The following is a 21,418-nucleotide window of genomic DNA, read 5'->3' as shown; positions in this document are numbered from 1 at the left end:
AACTTTCGCCAGCCAAGAAATTAAAGTGGAGTAGGAACTTGGACTGGGACTGAGACTGGGAGTAGAAGCCCAACTTCTGGACAATTTACGTGCTCCCGTGGGATCGCCAACCGCTCTGGTAACCATGTACGTATATAGTATGAGTGCGCGAAGTCAGTTTGGCAATATAAATGACGATAAATTAATTATCGGCCGATCAAGTCATTGTCGCCATTAATTATGGCCCACGATGCACGGCCCAACGGCCTTTTAATAGTTTTTCACACGCCCCCGGGACTCAGGACCTTCGGCAATTAGGATGTGAGGTGGATGGATGGAGAAGTGGAAGGGGGTGAGGAGGAGTCCTGTCGAGACGCAAGATGAAATATGGCGTGAATGGGTCGAGGTTTTATGACAATGTTTGCTGGCTGAATAGCGGCAGCAACGTCTGGGCCATGAATTTAATGCGCTGCAACAGTTAATGATTTTATTGGCACTCCAGCCGCAACTTGGCTACATCTTGGGGCCAAGAAGCTGGGAAGATCGGGCATTGGGTACTACGGATGAGGAGGGGGGGTGGAATCCTCGTAAACAGTCGGGCTGGAATTTATGACTTGGCCTCATGAATATAATCAATGTCAAGAGCGACGCCAAGTGTCGTCTGGGGATCGCACTCCCCAACGCTCGCAAACCAATCCCCCCAAGAAATCTGAGTGCCCTGACCAGACGCAAACGAATCCGGATGAGCTGTAAACGAAGTCGGGCAAATCGCTCGCCTGGCTTAAATGGCATTTCAATTTGGCACTTCCGTTTCCGCAACATCCCCCATTGCTTTCTATTGGCCAAATTCTTTGTCCGTAATGTCCTTGCCAACATTTCTGTTGGTTCAACACCGCTGGCTGACTGGGTCACTTCTGCAGGCCCTGCTCAGGATAATCCGCAAACATTTTTCCGACAGAACTTCAAACTTTTCGATCCATTCAACAATAACACTTTACATTTCACTCAAGCGATTTAACTGCTGTTTTCGGGTTCAAAAACTAATTCAACACTTTCACAGCGGTTCGGAGTGCGCGCGTACAACCAATTCGTTTGAATGTCCCAATGTAACTGAAACGGCGTGGGCCAAACACAAATAACACGCTACGCAGATGGAAGCTCACCGGAAGGACTTTAAAGGACGAGCGTTTCGAGCTTTTCTTCAAATCGAAAAGTAACCGACGCTGGCGTTATGTGACAACAGCTGCTTGCTTTAAAACGCACAATGTCTGGGTGCGCTTGCTTCACTGATTTCAGTGAGTCTGGCAGCCCAATTTTTATCATATTCAAACTTGTAGATATCGGCTTGCAGTCGCTGATTTACATGTCTTGACTATGTTGACTATATTGATATTACTCAAAAACAATTTGTTAAATACTGTATAACATTTTGCATAACTTAAGAAATAATAACCTTAAATTGGTATGGCGCGCTCAACAAAGTTATCGATATCTCAAAGAAGCAATGTAAGATCGATAGTTCGAGTAAACACCTTAGTGTGTTCCATCTCTAATTCATAGTTACGCTTGCGCATTGTAGACACATATTTTAAGTACCGATTTAAACGCAATAAATTGCTACAAAGATGCCCGATAAAGTCACAAAAAACATATTAACCGCGTAAAAATGAGGTAGCCGACGAAGAAGTGTTAGTTATCAACTAATTAGAGGCCTAGAAAAGTGCAGCAAAATACGTGTGGCCATTGCTGCGCTTGTGTGTGTGCCATTGATTACATAGTTGGCATAGGCGACGCACAGGTGCGAGCGAGAGGGGGCAACATCCGAAAAGGGGCGCAACAGAAACCGCATTCCATTTCCAGAAATCCAGGTTGCAGCTTCCATCCATGAGAAAGGTGCGTACATATGTCCAGATGTGGGCTAAGATTGGCCTGTACTCGGCATCATCCGTTTTCTCCTCGCAGTGAGCGCCATGCACCACCATCATCCGCCTTTGCCCATAACGGGAGCAAGTGGCTCCACAGCCGTGGGAACGGGAGCAGCAGCAGCGGAGGATGCATCACCGGCTGTTAGTAGTGGGCCCGCCCCCATAACCAACGCCACCACGCCCGCGGGATCCAACACACAGCAGCACCAGCGGCGTCGCAAGAAGCGGCCCAACTACAACTACAATGGCATCCGCACCGTGGAAGTGCGACGCGGTTACAATGGATTCGGTTTCACCATTTCCGGGCAGCAACCATGCCGGCTGTCCTGCATCATCAGCAGCTCACCCGCCGAGCAAGCTGGCCTGCGATCCGGTGACTTACTCATATCCGTCAACGGTCTTAATGTCTCCAAGTTGCCGCACGAGACAGTGGTGCAGCTCATAGGCAACTCCTTTGGCAGCATTCGCATGCAGATTGCCGAGAACTATTACTCCGACAGCTCGGATGAGGAGAACGCCCATGCCACGCTAAGGGGTCAACTGTTGGCAGCCAGTTTGAGGCATAAGCCCCGGTTTCTACACCACAAGGCCAAGCTGCACAGACTACGCAACTCGCCCCAAAAGAAGCTAAACCCACCAGAGGCAGTGGAATCGCACAAATCAAAGTCATCACCCGAGCACCCGACGTTAAAACCCGTTCTGGAGGATCCGCCTCTGACAGCCAATCTATCCAAAGCAGCGGATGTGGCCAATGTAAGTGCCATGGTGCGGGCTGTGGGCAGCGCTGCACTGGAGTACCGCGTTATTGTGGGCTATCTGGGAACCATCGAGATGCCCAAGCAGATTTCGCACAGCTCCAAGCTGCAGACAGTGCGATCCTGCATTCGGAAACTGAGACAGGAGAAGCGACAGCCCACCATTGTGCTGATGTGCATCACGCCGGACAGCTTGAGCCTGCAGAGCTCCAGCGGCGGAGTGCTGGCCACCTACTCCTCGGCCAGGCTGAACTTCGTGAGCTCGTCGTCGGAGAGCGAGAATCGATTCTTTGGTCTGGTCACTAGCGCCGTGCACAACACCCAGATCGAGGAGGAGTACGAGCCGAGTGCGGGAAACGGAGCAGCTGCTGGCCACATCAGTATATCGCACAGCTGCCATGTCTTCGTAATCGACACCAAGCTGATCGAACATGCTCAGCATTTGCAGCGAGCCCACGAGTTCCGCCTGCAGTGCACCCGGGATCCCATCTCGAATTTGTGTCTAGAGTTCCCCAATAACTCGGAATATGTGGTGAATCTCGTGCGGAGCATGTATACCATGCGGATTCTGCCGCCGGCAAGTCGGAGTCATCAGGCAGACTACGAGGCGGGTGCTGGAGCTGGCGCAGCTGGAGGAGCAGGAGCAGCTGCTCACTCGCCGCAGCCATCGAACCACAGCGAGATCTCCACCACCACCTCCAATTCGGATTCGGGCATTGGCTTTAACAACGACTGTACTAATATTTCGGATCGCATTCTGGTGGTGGACTTCCTGGCTGCAGGAGCGGGGGCAGGGGCGCCTCATGCGGGACCACCAACTTATCCAGCACCCGCTCGTCCACTGGGCATAGTGGGAATCCCGGATAACAGACTGACTGTGCGCGCCATGCCCGATCATGCCGCCCTGCTGAGATCGCCGCCAGCGAGCTGTTCTCTTCGTCGACCCAATCTCCTGGCCAGTTTCAATCTGATCAAGAGTCCCGCTACGAATCTCACATCCACACGCTCCTGTGATGATGTTCTTAATCTCTTTGTCGACGATTCACCGCGTCATTTGGCTGGCGTGGCCTCCATGGATGACATCTCGCTGCACTCGGCGGCTCCATCTCTCGATGAAGGCCACACATTTGCCCATCCTGCTGGTGTGCCCCGCAAGATGCGCAGATCATTGGCTCTGGAGACGCCAACCACGCCGCACAAGCTGAGTGCCCAGGTGTTTGGTCAACCTGGCTCGCGCCACTCGCTGGGATTCGAAGCCCTCGACAGTGTGCAGTCGTCGGTCAGTGGTGCATGTATGGATCAGACCATGGACACGTGGGCCAGCCTGCAGAATCTGCACAAATCGCACAAGGATCGGAGCAGCATGTCCGCATCTTCGTCATCGCATTGCCTTCTAGAAGCTACAAACAGTGAACCGGATTTGGGGGTAAGTGGAGCCTTATCTTTTTTATTATTACATTAATCATAGTTTTGTGGAATGCTTTGGCGTTTATTGCCCTTTAAAATATGTTAGTTGAATCACAAAAACATACTACATATATATTAAAACGCATAGAGAACCCCCGGGATTTGTGAACCGCCCCTGTGCGCGGGCAAAAATCTGTTTACCTGGACGCCGCTCCAAGTTACCTGCGTTCTCGGAGCTTATCGCTCCACACTGCTCCTCCTTCTGCTCCCTGGGCCCCCAGATAAGGGGACTCTCTCTGTGGTCTGGTTGGCCATATATCGGCGTTCCTTTGTCCGCTTACCGGGAGTTTTAGTAGTCACAGTTGGGCCTTGGCAATAGGTGGCCACGGTTCCGCCGCTATCTGCGATTCGGGTACGGATTTCATCGGTTTTAGTTACTATTTACGGCCAGGCCCTTACACTACAGCTCCGATCGCCATTATCGCGTTTTGGGGATTCGAGCGCGTCATGGGTGATAAGGGCGGAAATCGCTGGCTAAATATAGAGTGCTCCGAACCCAATGACGTCATGGGCGTAGGTCACGACTGAAGCCGATCACCAGTACCAGTGCAGCTCCATCCCGAGCGGCTGCGTCGTGGATTCCTCTGCCTCGGGCTTAATTCAATCTAAAGCAATTAATGGCGTCGACGCCGACTGACCTTTTCGCTCCTCCGGCCGCCCCCCAATCCTACCCAGAATTCCCATCAGCTACTCGTAATTTAGTTTGATTTTCGATTTGACAACACGCGATTTTTTATACGATTTTTGTGAGATTCGGTCGCCCGTTTGCGGCAGTTTCACTTTCGTCTCGCTGTGCTGTGCTGTTCCCTCGCTTATTTGTTTTGTATTAAATACATAGTACACATGGGCATATTAAAATTGAAATATAAATATAAATATAAATAAAATAAACGTCGCGCAAAAGTTGCTCCATAAAAAGTTCAACGGCAGTTCAAGGAGCCGCGTCAGCAGTTGGTACTGAAATAAATATAAATAAATTCTCATTAAGATAAAGTAAGAACAAAAAAAGGAAAAAAAAACAATAACGTGTACAAATTGCAAGTGCAATTGTTTTGCACGGGCAAACAACAAAAGTGATCATCTCGATGCAAAAATGTCATTTCGAGAACTCGTTTGTGGCCTGTACTCCGAGGAGAAGGAGATCGAGGTAAGCTGACAATATGTGATTTGTGGATATATCTCACACCTATATCGGTGCCTCGGTGATCGATGAGTTGCCCCTCTCAAAAAACCTGTGGGATCTACCTCTTATTATGCACAAGTCAGTAATTAGGCAGAGGTTTGGAATACCTCGTGGAATAAATTATATTGCTGACGTGCGTTGCTAGTACGATATTTACTTAGTTTTATGCCTGGCTGACTGAGTTGAGTGCGATTCACCCCTATATCACGAAATTCCTTATCCCACTCACCTCAAAAGTGACTAAAGCACCAAAAGTCGTCTTTCATAGCGCTTTATGTCGTTTGGCATTAGTAATCTGCTTGTTTGCTTATTGCAGCACGTTCTTGCGCCTTTGATAGAATGCTCTATTTCTTTTCTCATGGTCGCAATCGGCAAACAGTGCTTCTTTTTGTTTGCCCATCCATAAATCTGTGACACCTGGTAAGGTGGTAATTATTGCTGCCTTGTGTCTATCACAAACTAAGCATATTATACATTTTTTCAGCTGTCTAGAACATCCAAATATTAGCACTAAGATAATTAAATCACACATGTTCATATCGAAATGTTGATATAGCACTTAGTAATCTCATCCATCATTTCTCTAGCTGATACAATGCTGTTGTACATATATTAACTGTGTACTTTTGGGATCCCAATGGATGTAAATTACATTAATTAAATTTCAGTAGTTTCTAGTTAGTTTTTTTTTAAAGATATCCAGCTGGGGACTAATGAGTAAGCAAGCCAAGTGCACTTTTGAGAATTATTTTCAAGCCGTATAGACACGCAATCGGGGACATGACATAAGTAGTTGGCCGGGTGTTCCAACAGGTTGACTCTGGTCTGACGGCATTTTGGCGGTAACCCGTGTGGTTTTCCTCCGAAAAAGGTGGTGTGGCACATGCCGTCACAGGTGCAAAAGAAAACAACCCTCGTGCTGAAGGATATCCAAGTGCAGGGGTAAAAGGCAAGAAGTCGGGGTGACCCGCTAAATGAACGTTACTTTGCTTCCTTCCTGTGGAAGTGGCCAGTAGATCGTCATGGGAAGTGAACTCTGCACTCTTGACTCTTGGCTATCTGGCAGGTTGATTTCTATACCATTTTGCTTGGCAGTTTATAAGTTCTGTGCCACAATTAACCACGATTCGGCCTCCGAATGTGAGTTCTATTACCAAGGCCCAGCGAATTCATAACGTATTTGCCAGCTGACGATTGTGGGAATGGAAAACCTCTAAGCCAGCTAGTCAGCCAGCCAGTCAGCCAAATGTATCTATCAGATACATCCATCAGTCGTGTAATTTGCGCTGAAAATGATTGCCCAAAGTTGTTCGGTTGTGATCATAGGTCTTATCAGTTTGACTGGCACTCAACCCGAAATGCCAAAGGCCAAACACAAATGGCAATGGAAATGACAAACAAAATGTTTATTTTTGAAATGCATATTATTTGCCTGCTCCAACAGAACGCACTGTATGTGAGTTATTGTTTTTGTGCCCCCATATTTTGATAGCAGCGAAAATAAGAGCGGTCCGAAGTACGTCAGAAACACCAGAATGCCAAAGTGCCGAAATGCCAGAATGTCGAATGGTTGCTATTAATAAACACCTTGCGCTCCAGGCACGTAACCTGCCAATTGAAATGACCCAAAGCAGTTGGCCGAAAAAACCCAACCAAAATCGGTTGGCCCTTGGCAATCGTAAGATACATACATATACTCCGCGAGTTCTGGCTTTAAAGGCAATATGATCTTCTTACTTATAAATCTTTTAGTAAAAGTAAAACCCTCTTAAATTAGAAAGCTATTAGTTGTTATACTAGTTAGGAATAATGCGTGAATAATGTGGTATCTTATTTAGAGAAGGGGAGCACTATAAATTTCAGAAGAAATAACAATAAATATTGTTTTAAAAATACATTTACACACATTTTTTGCCATGAGCCTGAAACGTTTCCACTCGAAATGGAATATTCGCTCTTTGCGACTCACGGTTTTTATGACGTCGTAAACCTTTAATTATTATAATTATAAGCTTAAGATTTTTTGTAATCGTTCAAATTTTACGAATAGTCTTTTAGCGTCATCTGACTCAAACTATAACTTGTTTTCGTAGTCACATCTTTGTGGAAGTGTCCAATGAATATGCGAAGTACAGGGTATAAAATCGCTATAAAATTGCATGAGGTATTAAATTAATGCATTCGGCAAGTGCAAGTGGAAAACACCTGACTCCGCTGCACATTTTCCACCCCGATGTCGGTATTTATGTTCAGGTTTTAGTGACTAACCACCGATCGACAAGAAAACAACAACTACAACAACAACGAAGAGCTAGAACGGCGAAAGCGGACGAAACCGCCTGTAAACCGCCCCGCGTTGAAAAACGCGCGCATGCGCTCTCTGTCTCTCACTCGCTCCTATGGCGGCGTACAAACAGCTGCGCTGTTGCTGTTTCACCTGCTTACTGCCATGGGCAACATGTTGTTGTTGCTTTCCATCTGAGCCAGGTTAACAGCGACCTAAACGTCGCACATCGTTCAGAAACCCTGAGTCAGTCATCGAGCGCAGTTCATTCGATCGCCACGCATTTGGTTACCAAGTCGAAACCAAAACTCAAATTGAAAGAGTCAATAAGTTTTAATTTATATAGAAAACTGGGCCAATTGACTGGCACCCACAGCAGCAAAGTGTACGTTGAAGTAACCAGCAATTGATAACTTATAAAAACCCCAAACTCAAAAAGACAACCGGAAATTCCAAGTTTATTAATCACTGAAACCATGGAACCAATTAATTGAATTCTGTAATATATCAAAGACTTTAAAGCGATATCTGTTAATTACCTTGGACCCAAAACCTGCTGATAAATCATTCATCGCCACCCAAAAATAAAATCTCGCACGGGCATAAAATATTGGCTGGATAAATAAAAACAGCTAGTCAATTGAACTTTTGTTTGTGGCCTGTTTCTGTTTTCTGTGTGTTTTTGGCCCCCAAAATAGAATGTGCTAAATAATATACAACTTAAGAGGGTAAACACGAACAAAAAAAAAAAAGAAAAAAATGAAATGAAAATGTTTCTGCGATTCATAATCTTTGCGAATTCCACTGCCAAGAAAACATTCCATTTTATTGCCTTGATATGCAATGTAATCAAACAAATGAAATCCCCAATCGACGTCATAGCTAAAAACCGCGTAAAAACCATTAAACCGCCTACGGAACGCGAACAAATCGCTAGCGACTTCGAATTATGATTGTGTTGTATTTCCCCCAAGACATTTCTCCATAACTAATGGCCAGTGGGTGTGCGTTAATGTTTTTATAAACTTTTCTTCGAACACTTCAAGAACCCAAAAAAAAAATATATAATGGAAAATTAAATTAGCCAAATACCAACTGTGTGCAATAAAAACCCAAAGTTTTATTCAGAATTAATTGCCTGCCGCTCGACTGTTCATCGCAAATTTCGCCCAATTTAAAACAGCCCACGAATTCCTTATTTATTTGCCTTTGGTGTAAACGAACATAGTAATTCACATTCAACCAAGAAATGATTCCACTTAAAAATCGAAGAGTGAAAAATCAAACAGATCTCCGCCTGCTTGCTGCTTCCACTTAAATGCCAAAAATAGTCTGATTGTGGCCAATATTCCGATTCTGACCTATTCAATGGAATAGCCCCAGACAGCTTTGCAGATTTATTACACAGCCGTGATTCCTGCGGAATTTCCCCGAATTTCGCCAAAAGGCGATCAATATAATCACTTTTCCACGGGGAAGTATTTCTCTCAGCTCCAAATGATGTCACATTCTGTGGCGAGAACAATGAGACGCAGTACGAGAAATCACTTTGATCTATTGTCGTCACTGGCAACTGCTTGAATCCAATCGAATTCATTTTGTCACGCGTTATTGTGCGATGAATAAATATTATTCTATATAATACAGCAATTATTATGGCTTTCCATGTCAGGCGATTCAACGCAATCAAGATTAAAATCTTATTCATTCATGAAAATGTGCATAAAAGGCTTTAATAATCGCCTTCGACACATTGAGGCTCACTTGTTTATGACAACTTTTCCTGGGTGTCGAAAGTTCCAAGAAGAACTTATTCCCATTTACGATTGGACTGGATTCCATTTAAACCTGGAGTTGACGTGCTCCCTTAGGAACTTCCAAAGATTAGAGTGCCATGAGTGGTCACGATTCTCGTGTGTCTTTGCTGATACATACATAATGTATATTCTAACCATTTGGGTCAGAGCTATTAAGTTCTTGGCTCATATTGCGCAGTCACACTTTTCTTTCTGCTGTTTACACAGGAATTCCTGAGCTATTTTGATACCCGAAAATTGATAAGAAGGCTTGTTGTCGAATTTAGTCAGGGGAGTAATGCCAAATGCCTGATAGAGGAAGGCGAGTAAAGAGCGCTTTTTGTGGGCGCCCCATTAGTTGTAGTCTATATATTCGAGCGATAAACATAATAAAAGCATTTTTTGTTTCTTTATAACTTTTGTTTTGATTATAAGGCTCGTTTCACATTCTATATACATGCGTATAAACGCATTTGAGCCCAAACTCTTCGATTGCGCAAACCCACTGGCATCTCCTTATGGGCCAACATGGGTGACGCACCACTGAATCCGATTCCAAATCCGAATCCAATGGATCCGTTGGATTCACAGCCAGACACATCGACAAGTGACAATTTCCGTCAGTCTTTAGGTATTCCACATGCGAATCGCACGTCTGAAGAAAGCAGTAAACAGCGTGGAGAGTCCATAAAAAAAAGCAAAAAGTGCTTACTCAACATTTGAAGAAGTCGCACATGTCTGCGGTCTCGAGGGCGCAGGCGTCCCAGAGAGATACGTACATAAGTTCTCGAAATTTGCATAGCTTTTCCCCACTTGCGTGAAAAGTTTACCTTTGGCGGCTGGCCATTTGGCCGGGGAAATTCAGTCGTACGCGAACAGTCGAGCAGCGTGAACGTGGCTAAAATCGAAATAATTGGGAGTACCATCTCCCTAACCCCCTACCCACAAAATAAAACCTTGCGTTTTAATTGCTACACGCATTTAAGGTGCAAGTAATAATCAAATTGAATTGAACCCATTTAGGCAAGTGCGCGTCATGAACAATACAAATACCAATCGAGGCAGTTGCTCCAGAATACCCATCGCCAAGAACCAGGACAGCATCGCCAGCATGGTGGAGCGGTTCGTCCAGTCGCTGAGCCAGCTGAACGATTCCGGCACCTTTGACAGCAGCTTCGAGATCAAGAGAATACATCCGGGATCCTCGGCCGGCTCCACGCCCAAACATGTCAGGCATCGCTGCCTCACGGAGCTGGATCGCGAACAGTTGACCCGGTTTGTGCAGGACTTCGAGGAGCGACAGGCCAGCACACCGAAGGCCAAGTCCAAGATTAGCTCACCCTACATATGCCGCAAGGCCAAGGAGTTCTATCAAAGCGCCAGTGGCAGGCGCAGTGCCTCACCGCACATAACCATGCCACCGGAGACCGTGCCAGAGGAGCAAGCGGTGGTGAAGCTATTGCCCAGGAAATGCGCCGAGGCGGAGGACCTGATGCCACCACCCATGGCCATGGCACGTGTCCAGGCGGAACGCCGCAGTTGCCGCAGTGCCTCCCGCGTGCTGCAGTTCTTCAGTTCGGCCACCAAGAGGCGCAGTGGCAGCCGGAAGCTCAGTGAGCCAGAGCTGGAGGATAACCGCGCCGATTCCCCGGTGCTGCTTAGAGTGACCAGGGATCGGGAGGAGGAGCAGCTGGGCTGCAGTCCACTGCCACTGGCTGCAGCTGGCGGAGAAGTGCCCACCAGTTCCGAGGACGAGGAGGAGCACGACGACGGCATCAGCTCGGCCAGCTCCAATCTCACCTCCCAGTCGGGCAGCTCCAATAGCCGCAATCTCTCGCCGGACTCCTCCTTCGAGATGCACGCGCCACTCCTGCCCAGCTTCAAGGTCACACCTCCACGGGCCGTTTGTCGCGTTGGAAAGAATGCCGCCTGCGAGTTTGCGCGTTTCCTGCGCGGCTCCTTTCACTCCAAGCGCGCATCGGTGACCACGCTGCGCCGATCCCTCAGCGATCCGGATGCAGTGCAGCAGATGGACTTCAGCAAGCCGCCTCCGCTGCGCGACACCACCAACGTCATGCGAGTGAGTCACTTCTAGATTCCATTCACGTCCCAAGTGGTTTTATTCGCCTGGGAGTACACTCAACAATATTCACGAAATTATTAAAATTAGGAAATCTATTATCTATATCTATTATCAAATATAAGACTGCATTTCGAATACTAGGTCAGGACTGAATAGATGAGATGAAAACTATGTTGAATGCTTCATTTCATTACACTTAAGTTTAGATCTAAAATGTTTTCTATAAATTCCAACGAAATTTCGCATTTTATACATTTGCTATATCGATAAGCTGAAAAATGGTGTCAAAGCTATAATATTTAAGTTTAACAAATTTAAAATGAAAATTAAAATATTTTACAAAGAAAAAACTATTATTATTTAAATATTTTCAAACATTTAGACCCCTTTTAATTTGTTGAGTGTACTTCGCCAGCTGGCGCCAATGTGATTCGCCTCGATTCGATTCGATTCCGTTTCGATATGTTTTTAGTTCCAAATTTGTTTACGCCAAAAACTCTTCATAATTTTTCACTGGAAGTTGTTTATTTACGCCCGAGTCGTCGTCAATCAATGGCCATTAATGCGTGTCCGTAAAATCCGTTGATGGTTGTCCGTATGGCGGCACCTGGCTTCCAGCGAATCCCCCAGCCACAGAGTAATCCCCGATTGATCTTTGAACTCGTCAGCTTCGTGGTGTTTACCCTGCGCTGCATTCTAGATGTACGTCAAATTGGATTACGCCATTTAGTTATAGTTTATTGGCCAATAAAAATTAGTTGTTTGTAATGCCACAAATCAATCAGCAGTAAATTCTGCGCAGATTCTGGGTTGGAATTAAGGAAGAGAATTCGAGACGTAGAACCACTAGATTGATCATGTATCTGAACATGAGATTTTATATTATATGTATTCATCTTTAAGTTACAAAGTTATCTTGCTGTCGCATAGTCTTAATTAAGACAGACATCCTGAAGATCAGACTATCTCATCATAAGAGTTGAAAACAGCCTCATAGTTATTATTAGACTCACTCTTACTGCATAGATTTCCCATTTAAGAAGTACTTTTCCTATATGCATGCAATGTGTCACCTCAAGCGAAGATGTCCCCATCTAATTCCAAATCGGGCCAACGATTTGCCAGCCATAATGACTTTCTAATTATCGCATTTGCATGGGCGTCGCGTGCCGCATTTCACTTTTCAATGGGGCTCACTGGTCATCAGTTGGCTCCTCGGTTGCCAGGTGGGAAAGTGGCCCACGCCGATATTAACCATTTCCATTGATCAATAAAGAAATTAAGTAAATATTCCCATTCCCATTGAATTGCCCACACTTTGGGCCGTATAAAAGTCGTTAAACGTCTGTGGGCATTGTAAATATTCCATCCACATATCCGTACAATATTCCTGTACTCAACGTTTAAATACATAGTATTTGTATCTTCCGCCTGGAGTATTCAGAACGGAACGCATATGACCCGCATTATCTTCCATAAAATTAACGCAAACAAAAAGAAGCAGGGAAAACGAGCAGCATGCCGGATATTTAATTTAATGTGCACAATTGTTCAAAAAAGCGATACAGGCAAACCTGCCGTAACTGAAACATAAGAATCAATTGAAATTTGAAAAAAAAAGTGCTTTTGATTTTAATAATTTTTATTTGATTCTTAACAACATAAAATGCAAATGTTTGTCATACAAAACCCATATCTGTAAAACTAATAATTTTTCCTTTGGAGGTTCCACTGTTATTCACAAATGTAAAACGATGCTTGTTGTTGCAATTGTGGATTTGGGAAACGGAACAGATGGGATTGGCTGGAATTGGTTCATTCACGCACAAAAACGCAGATGGAAACCAGAGCGAAGTGCGTAAAATGTGGAAAATTATAGTTCCCTTTATTTTTTTTTTTTTTTGCCCACTGGCCATTAGCTAAACAAATCATAAATAACTGTGAAATTATAGGCAAAAAAACGCACACGCGGCGAAAAGGAAAAATAAAAGAATTTTCCAGTGCTCACATGATCTGGAAATTGGACGCAGATGGGGGTCGGCTTCCACGCGTTCCCTACGGTTTCCCAGCCTTCCTACCCTCCCTCATCGATCTTCACTTTTGTATATCTGCGAATTGCTTAATTTATCAACCAAATGCATAACAACAAAGCAGCAGCCGCCCGCATTCCAGTTGCCTTTGCTTGGCATTTTAATTATTCCAATTGACTGGGGCTCTCTTTGTTTAGACCACTGGAAGAATGGAAGGGGATCGTATCGCTTCATTTATTTGCCAGCGTATTTTGGGTATTTTTAGAGTAATTTATTTACTCGTCGGCATGTTTTCGCAAACTACAAATGTTTTTGCCTCATTAAGCCAATTGCATTGCATACCTAAATGGGCATCGCAAATACATACGCCGTGTAAAATGCGGCCAAAATGCGCGCTAAGCCACTTAATTAATTGGCCAAAAGGCTGAAAAAAGCAACATTTAATTAAGGAAAATCAACAAAAATGTGCGTCACTTGGTGGGGCGAGCGAGAGGGAAAGAGACAGCGACAGGGGGAGCGAGCACACCCACAACAAGCTGTGCAAACTTGTATTTGTGTGTGCGTATGCGGTTCATTCATAAGCAGCAAAGCAAACAACAAAAGCAATTTCCAGCAGCCGGTGTCAGGCAAATAGGCAAAAGCAATAACAATACTAACAACAAAGAGCAACGTACGAAACAGCCACCAAAAAAAGAAAAAGAAACAACAAAAGACATTCTCATTCCCATTGAAAATGAGTAAGCAGCGCACAAACACACACGCACGCTCTGAGTCGAATTCGAATTTCGAAATCCAGTTTTTGTTGCCTCCCCTAAACTGTTAAAGCAGCTGTTCAGAAGATCACTCTCTTTGGCGCTCTCTCGCTGAAAAGATTTAAAGTATACACGATCTGCACTTTTATCTTTGCACTAACTTAACTGTGCACTCATTGCCTCTTGTTCCAAAAGTTCTACACAACTTTCCACCGATCGAGATAGTTAATATTAATTAATAATATTTTCTCTGCCGCTCTCGCTCTTCTCTGCATTCTGCTTAACATTCGACTCTTAACAGTTCTGTTGCTGCAATCTCGAAACTTAACATTGCTGGCAGTTAAACCTCGGCAACTTCACAGATACTTTTGCGTTTGAATCGACGGGTTCGCGGCTCTCGGCGCGGCTTCCATTTTTTCCGAAAGATACAAGTACTTCCAAGTGAAATAAAGCAATTACATAAAGTCCAAAGAGTGCAGTGCGGTGCCGCGTTGTGAATTCCAGTGCGAAAGTGTTGAAAAAGCCAATTGACAAAAGCGTCACGTTTTCGCTTTCTGCCATTGTATTGCCCACGCACTCACACAAGCACACACACACACCTTGTCACCTGGAATACCGCAAAATTGTTTAAGAAATAGAGTCGTAAACGCCGCAAAATCATACGAAATCCAGAGAATCCGAAGGTTCGTTCTGGTTTATCAACGCCTATGGTTAGTTGATCATTTGCAATTCTAACGAGACTCGCTGTCTCTATCTTTCACTCTATTTCTCTTCTCCCTTCTTTTCCTCTTTCTCCGCATGAGCCACCCCCAATCCGCCCTCTTTTCGCTTTATTTTGAAATGCAGGCCTTTCGCCAGATAAGATTCGTTTTCATTGTTGTCTCTATAGGGAGTGTAGTGTACTGCGAGTACAATGGAGTTCATAAATATACTACCACACTACCGCTTTGTACTCCCATTAAGTATTTAATTTTAGAAGTACTTAACATTTTCATATCATAGCACTTAAGTGAAGTGTTTATATTTTAGATAATGGACACAATATCACAAAACAAACAATTAAGTTAGTTTCAATAATGCAAATAGCTAACCTGTTTTAATGGCAATCTAGAGAACGGATGAGGCAAGTTATGGCTTCCATTAATAAAAGTTCAAAGTGTTCACTGAGCAATTAATTTCTCAATAACTAAAAGGCAACCCATGGCAATTTAAAAGATACCGCATACATTCGTACATTCCACCCTAAAATGCGCAATTTATTAATGACATCTGGATGTGCCATTAATTTGACCGCCGCTGTATGTGTACAAATAATGCATATGATTGGTCATAAATTCCCTGAATTTCTGGCACACTTCGAGGAACTGCTAGACACCATCAAATATTTGATATCTTTAAAGGGACCCCCAAAAGCCAGTTCGTCATACTTGATAACATATTTACCCTCCCTGTTTATCGGCTGAAAAGTAATTCCAATGAACCGATATGCGTGATATTTGCCCGAAAGATCTGGGAGGGTGTGGGTTCCCCGAACGAGACTACGTGATATTCTCAAGTGTCTGGGCTCCAAGATTACGAACGGCAGGCGGCATGGCTATACGCCCCAAAGAGTAACCGAAACGAAACCCTTCGATGGATCTCAATTTTCCATCATGTCCAGCAGACCATTGCGGTTGTTCCATCGGCTCCAGACTCCAATTACCGCCGCCCTGCTAATTAAGTGCCACCCCAGAAGGCGACAGGTTGCGGCAGATGGAGCAGATGAGATCGGGTGTTCATATAGAGAAATTATATTGTGGCCAGCCACCAAAGCCAAAGAGTGGTAACCCGAGCCGAAAGCCATTGCGGATAATTCACTCGTGGGACTTTGTTTGTCTTCAGCTCAGTTGTGCCGCCGTTGAAATGCAAACTCAGCTCAATGACTTGGCACTCGTTTTCGAGAGAGCGATATAAAGATGAAGCCAAGCTGGATAGTTGAACCGAGTCTATAAGTGCACTGTGAGAAAATTGCAGACATTTTTTATAATTACCATGCCGCTCTAATGTCTTGTAAAGCGTTTTAATGACATAAACCAAGCAGTGATTTTGTTTAAATTCAAGCAGTGAAGAGTAATCACATTAATTGCTAACTTCTCTCAGTGTTCGATGATGAGTTTAATATGTGGAGACAGCCCCAGAGAGGCATGGCCATGTAAATGGGAATGCGAATGTGGATGTGAACGTACCCACCATGGCGGCACCGGAAAATGTCCAAGTCAGTGTCCACTGAAGCGGAGAAATATGCTCCGGCCCGCACTCCCTTTTTTGACCACTGAATGTAACGGAATGGAGATTGCTGGTGTTTTATAGTGTTTTTAGTGTTTCTTTCGGTGTACTTTTTGTATATTTTAGCTGTGGGATTTCTTAGTGGTCGGACCTAATTGCTGCCCATTCTTGCACGAATCACTGTTGCTAAATTCGGTTGCCTCGTCTTTGTTTCCATTCGATTGCGGATTTTGCAGCGCAAAGTCGACAATCTGTGAATTAGCCGTCGTTTATTTATTTTAATTATTTTCTTTGGCAAATTGCTCACTTCCTACTTAGTGACCACCTCTATATACCCACCCCCCCTTTAGTAGTCGCCTCCTATTGTTTGGCAATCAGCGTTGATTTATGCTCCTCTCTGAGCTTTCGCCTGCTGAATCTGTTTGTGTCAGCTTGTTTTCTGGAATTTTCAGGCCCCATTTAAAGAAAAAATAAAGCCAAACTCAAGTGCAGCTTAAGTAGTTTTAAGTGCTGTTTTTTTGAGTTCTGACCCACATACTCTAATTTGCCTTTTACCAGAGCGATAAAACTATCTTTACTGCACTGTGTACGAGTATATGCATGTATTTATGTCTCAATATGAACTGGCATATCTCATACGTTATGGCGTCACAAGAATGGTTTCCTGATATGATGAAATTGCACTTTATTGCATATCGAGTTTGTATAAATATAAAGAATAAGAATATTAATAGAAGTTCTTCCCTTGACGACACAAATGCCATTTCAACTCAATCTGCACAATTGGTAGCGTGTGTCGAACCAATTTAAAGATTGTATAAACGAGCTCGCACAACTCGATACAAATTGGTTTCTATTAATGAAGAAAAAATGAACAAAAAGCGCTTTTTCCCTTTTAAGATCGAACTGCGAGAGAGCAAGTGGAAACCAACCGGAAATGTTGAAAATTTCTCTTTTATCTATAACAATCAGCGTTAGTCGACAAAACAAATGTTGCGTTGTATGTATGTATCTTTTTTGAGTTTAGCTGGGAGTGAGTTATGGTTTCTGCGAAACTCGAGATCTGAATAGAATGATGGGTTTAGGAGTGGAATTCATTAATCTCTCGCCTGAAGGGGATGGCGCACAAAAGCTGTCGTTAAACGAAAAGTCGGTGGGAAATGCACAAATACAATGACCACCATGCGGCGACTAAAGATTCTCAGTCCGTCTGTTTGAGCAGCGATTATCGTAGCTCCAAGTGCAGTAAGTAGATGGAATGGGCACCATACCACCACCACCATCAACATCATCATCATCAGCATAGGGGAACTCGACTCGAAGCAACTCCCATGGAACCACTCCAGAATGTCTTAACACACAATTGGAAAAGATAGTTTTCGGAGGGGAACCGAACCGAAGCAGGCCCACGATGCGTCACACAAGCAAATTTATGAGTTGATTTGAGGAGTTCAAAAGTTTATCGTGCCCGTCTCTGACCATGATAATGACAGTCTCCTCTGGCTGCCCGCAATTAGTACTTGTGAATGGGCCATGAATCGATGTCTTCTTTGTGCTTCCTTGCTGCAAGTTTAATTGAAATCTAAAGGGTTGCATGAGGAAACTATTTGCTATCGTCATTTCCCTCTCTGAACAATAAAACAAGTCATTACTACTGACTACCCACATTTCTTACGTAACTTTCTTAATGGCCACAATATAGTGTTTATTACCTTATTTTTCAATGGATTAAGTGAGTTTATTTCAATTTAAGTCTATCATTACCATCGTTTTGTTATGTATTTTAAAGACAGCTCGCTATAATTTCGTATCTTTCTCTAATCCTTTCAGAACCGCGCTCTGCCCGCCAATGCCTCGCCCTTCCGTCGAGCCTGGGGACAGTCTTCCTTCCGCACGCCCCGCTCCGACAAGGTAGCCAAAGAGCAGCAGCAGCAGCAGCTAGGACAGCCGTCGCCCGTAAGACGCACTGCCTCGATGAACGCCTCCGACAACGACATGTACATCAAGACGCTGATGCTGGACTCCGATCTGAAGTCGACGCGCAGCCAGCACCAGCTCAGTCTGCTGCAGGTGCCCAAGATCCTGACCACACCTGCCCCGCCCTCCGCCATTACCGCGTCCGTTGCTGCAGAGGATGCGGCCCAGGATCACGGCTGTCCCAGCAGTTGGGCCGGCTCTTTTGAGCGGATGCTTCAGGATGCCGCTGGCATGCAGACGTTCTCGGAGTTTCTCAAGAAGGAGTTCTCCGCGGAGAACATCTACTTCTGGACCGCCTGCGAACGTTATCGTCTGCTGGAATCTGAGGCAGATCGAGTGGCTCAGGCCCGAGAGATCTTTGGCAAGCATTTGGCCAACAGCAGCAGTGATCCCGTCAACGTGGACTCGCAGGCACGTAGCCTTACGGAGGAGAAGCTGGCCGGTGCCGCTCCAGACATTTTTGCGCCAGCACAAAAGCAGATTTTCAACCTGATGAAGTTTGATAGTTATCAGCGTTTCATTCGTTCGGACTTGTACAAAAGCTGCGTGGAGGCGGAACAGAAGAACCAGCCCCTACCCTACAGCGGTTTGGATCTGGACGAGCTGTTGAAGACAAATTTTCACTTAGGTGCCTTCTCTAAGGTGAGTGTTTCTTTCATAAATGCATAACCGCAATCCTTACTAAGACGAATTCATACTCTCACAGCTCAAAAAATCGGCTAGCAATGCGGAGGATAGAAGGCGGAAAAGTTTGCTTCCCTGGCACCGGAAGACGCGGAGTAAGTCCCGCGATCGCACGGAGATAATGGCTGACCTGCAGAACGCGCTGATGCCGGCACCACCAGTACCACCAACCGCCCCGCTCACCAGTGCCTCCCTCAAGCTTGTCTGCGGACAGAATTCCCTAAGTGATCTGCACAGTTCTAGGTCATCGTTGTCCTCGTTTGATGCGGGCACAGCCACTGGTGGACAAGGAGCCAGTACGGAGAGCGTGTATTCGTTGTGCCGAGTGATCCTCACCGATGGCGCCACCACCATAGTGCAGACAAGACCTGGAGAGACAGTGGGAGAACTGGTCGAACGATTGCTGGAAAAGAGAAACCTTGTGTATCCCTACTATGACATAGTGTTCCAGGGCAGCACCAAATCGATCGATGTGCAGCAATCATCGCAAATCCTGGCCGGTAAGGAGGTGGTGATCGAGCGCCGGGTGGCTTTCAAGCTGGACCTGCCTGATCCGAAGGTGATCTCGGTAAAGAGCAAGCCCAAGAAGCAACTGCACGAGGTGATTCGACCTATACTCAGCAAATACAACTACAAAATGGAGCAGGTGCAGGTGATCATGAGGGATACTCAAGCGCCAGTCGACCTCAATCAGCCTGTGACCACGGCCGATGGCCAGCGACTGCACATCGTGATGCTAAATTCGGATTTTCAGGTAGGCGGCGGCAGTAGCATGCCGCCGAAGCAAAGCAAACCTATGAAGCCACTGCCGCAGGGTCAGTTGGATGAGCTAACGAACAAGGTGTTCAACGAGCTGCTGGCCAGCAAGGCTGACAAAGCATCCAGCGAGAAGTCGCGGCCCGTAGATCTGTGCTCCATGAAGTCCAACGAGGCGCCTTCGACGTCATCATCGCTCTTTGAACCCTTGCGGCGTCAGCAGCGCGATGGCGGCAACATTCCGGCTAGCAAGCTCCCCAAGCTCAAGAAGAAGTCCACTAGCAGCAGTCAACAGTCCGAGGAGGCAGGAGCGACTTCAGCAGTCGCAGATCCCAAGAAGCCAATTATAGCCAAGCTGAAAGCGGGTGTGAAGCTGCAGGTGACGGAGCGAGTAGCCGAGCACCAAGGTGGGTAGCCTTGACGTGCCTCCCCCAAAGAATGCTAAACTAACTTGATTATTTATCCAATTACAGATGAACTACTCGAGGGCCTAAAGCGCGCACAGCTGGCACGACTGGAGGATCAGCGTGGCACCGAAATCAACTTCGATTTACCGGATTTCCTGAAAAACAAGGAGAATCTCAGCGCAGCTGTATCAAAGCTGCGCAAGGTGCGCGCCGGCTTGAGTCCCGTGAGCAAGGTACCCGCCACGCCTACGGAAATTCCACAGCCGGCGCCACGTCTCTCCATCACACGGAGCCAACAGCCGGTGTCGCCTATGAAGGTGGACCACGAGCCAGAGACTGACTTGCCTGCCGCGACGCAGGATCAAACGGAATTCGCCAAAGCGCCGCCACCGCTGCCGCCCAAGCCAAAGGTGCTGCCCATTAAGCCCTCCAATTGGGGCGTGGCCCAGCCCACGGGCAACTATTGCAACAAGTTCTCCCCCAGCAAACAGGTGCCAACATCACCCAAAGAAGCCTCCAAACCTGGAACGTTTGCGAGCAAAATACCACTGGATCTGGGACGAAAGTCTCTGGAGGAGGCGGGCTCACGGTGTGCCTATCTCGACGAGCCCAGCAGCAGCTTTGTGTGATATAAGTGCGCCCACGTACTAGAAATGGCTTTACTGATCTTGCTTGTATATATATGTGCACTATTTATTGATACTGTATATCCTATTCCCTATTCTCTAAATGTCCAAACAATCCATGACGAGCTTTTGTATGTTATCTACTGAGTGATCGCCTGTATTTATAACTAGCAACATTAAGCTTTAGCTTTACAACATTTTGAATAAAAATATGCAAATAATAAGTAGTACGCATTATTCAATAATATATAGTGGCTTACCTACCTAAAGTTTACAAGAAAGTTTAGTATACATTTTCTATTCATCATAGAAAGTTCAGCAATGAAATTAAAATGTTTACAAGTAATCCTTAATTTTCATCCCATACGAAAACATAAGTTCGTTTCTAATTTCATTTTTTCCGTATCTAAATGGTTCCCAAATCAAAAAAGCAAAGTAAGAATTCATAA

General features: G+C 45.4%; 1 protein-coding gene across 6 annotated transcripts; it reads left to right on the top strand.

Annotated features, from left to right (window-relative positions):
• The first annotated feature begins 1,527 nt into the window (after window positions 1–1,527).
• Window positions 1,528–21,412, top strand: LOC120454689 (regulator of G-protein signaling loco). 6 transcript variants are annotated; one of them, XM_039640216.1, is made up of 5 exons: window positions 1,528–1,872; window positions 1,942–4,085; window positions 18,350–19,138; window positions 19,203–20,343; window positions 20,410–21,412. In XM_039640216.1, the coding sequence occupies exons 2-5, from the start codon at window positions 1,950–1,952 to the stop codon at window positions 20,970–20,972; spliced, it is 4,629 nt and encodes a 1,542-aa protein (XP_039496150.1). In that variant the 5' UTR covers window positions 1,528–1,872; window positions 1,942–1,949; the 3' UTR covers window positions 20,973–21,412. The 6 variants fall into 6 exon arrangements, with proteins under 6 accessions (XP_039496150.1, XP_039496151.1, XP_039496153.1 ...); XM_039640217.2 differs by having other exon boundaries at window positions 19,203–20,315; window positions 20,410–20,579; XM_039640218.2 differs by lacking the exons at window positions 1,528–1,872; window positions 1,942–4,085 and adding exons at window positions 7,828–7,978; window positions 10,413–11,469.
• Window positions 21,413–21,418: the final 6 nt, after the last annotated feature.

Source organism: Drosophila santomea, chromosome 3R (genome assembly GCF_016746245.2).
Source record: "Drosophila santomea strain STO CAGO 1482 chromosome 3R, Prin_Dsan_1.1, whole genome shotgun sequence".
NCBI classification, from domain to species: Eukaryota; Metazoa; Arthropoda; class Insecta; order Diptera; family Drosophilidae; genus Drosophila; species Drosophila santomea.
This window is presented reverse-complemented; position numbering and strand designations above follow the sequence as displayed.

Coding starts and splice junctions, on each gene's coding strand:
- LOC120454689 (XM_039640216.1), top strand. CDS start 1,950: ATGCACCACCATCATCCGCCTTTGCCCATAACGGGAGCAAGTGGCTCC. Junction 4,086..18,349: donor ACAGTGAACCGGATTTGGGG/GTAAGTGGAGCC, acceptor TAATCCTTTCAG/AACCGCGCTCTGCCCGCCAA. Junction 19,139..19,202: donor ACTTAGGTGCCTTCTCTAAG/GTGAGTGTTTCT, acceptor ATACTCTCACAG/CTCAAAAAATCGGCTAGCAA.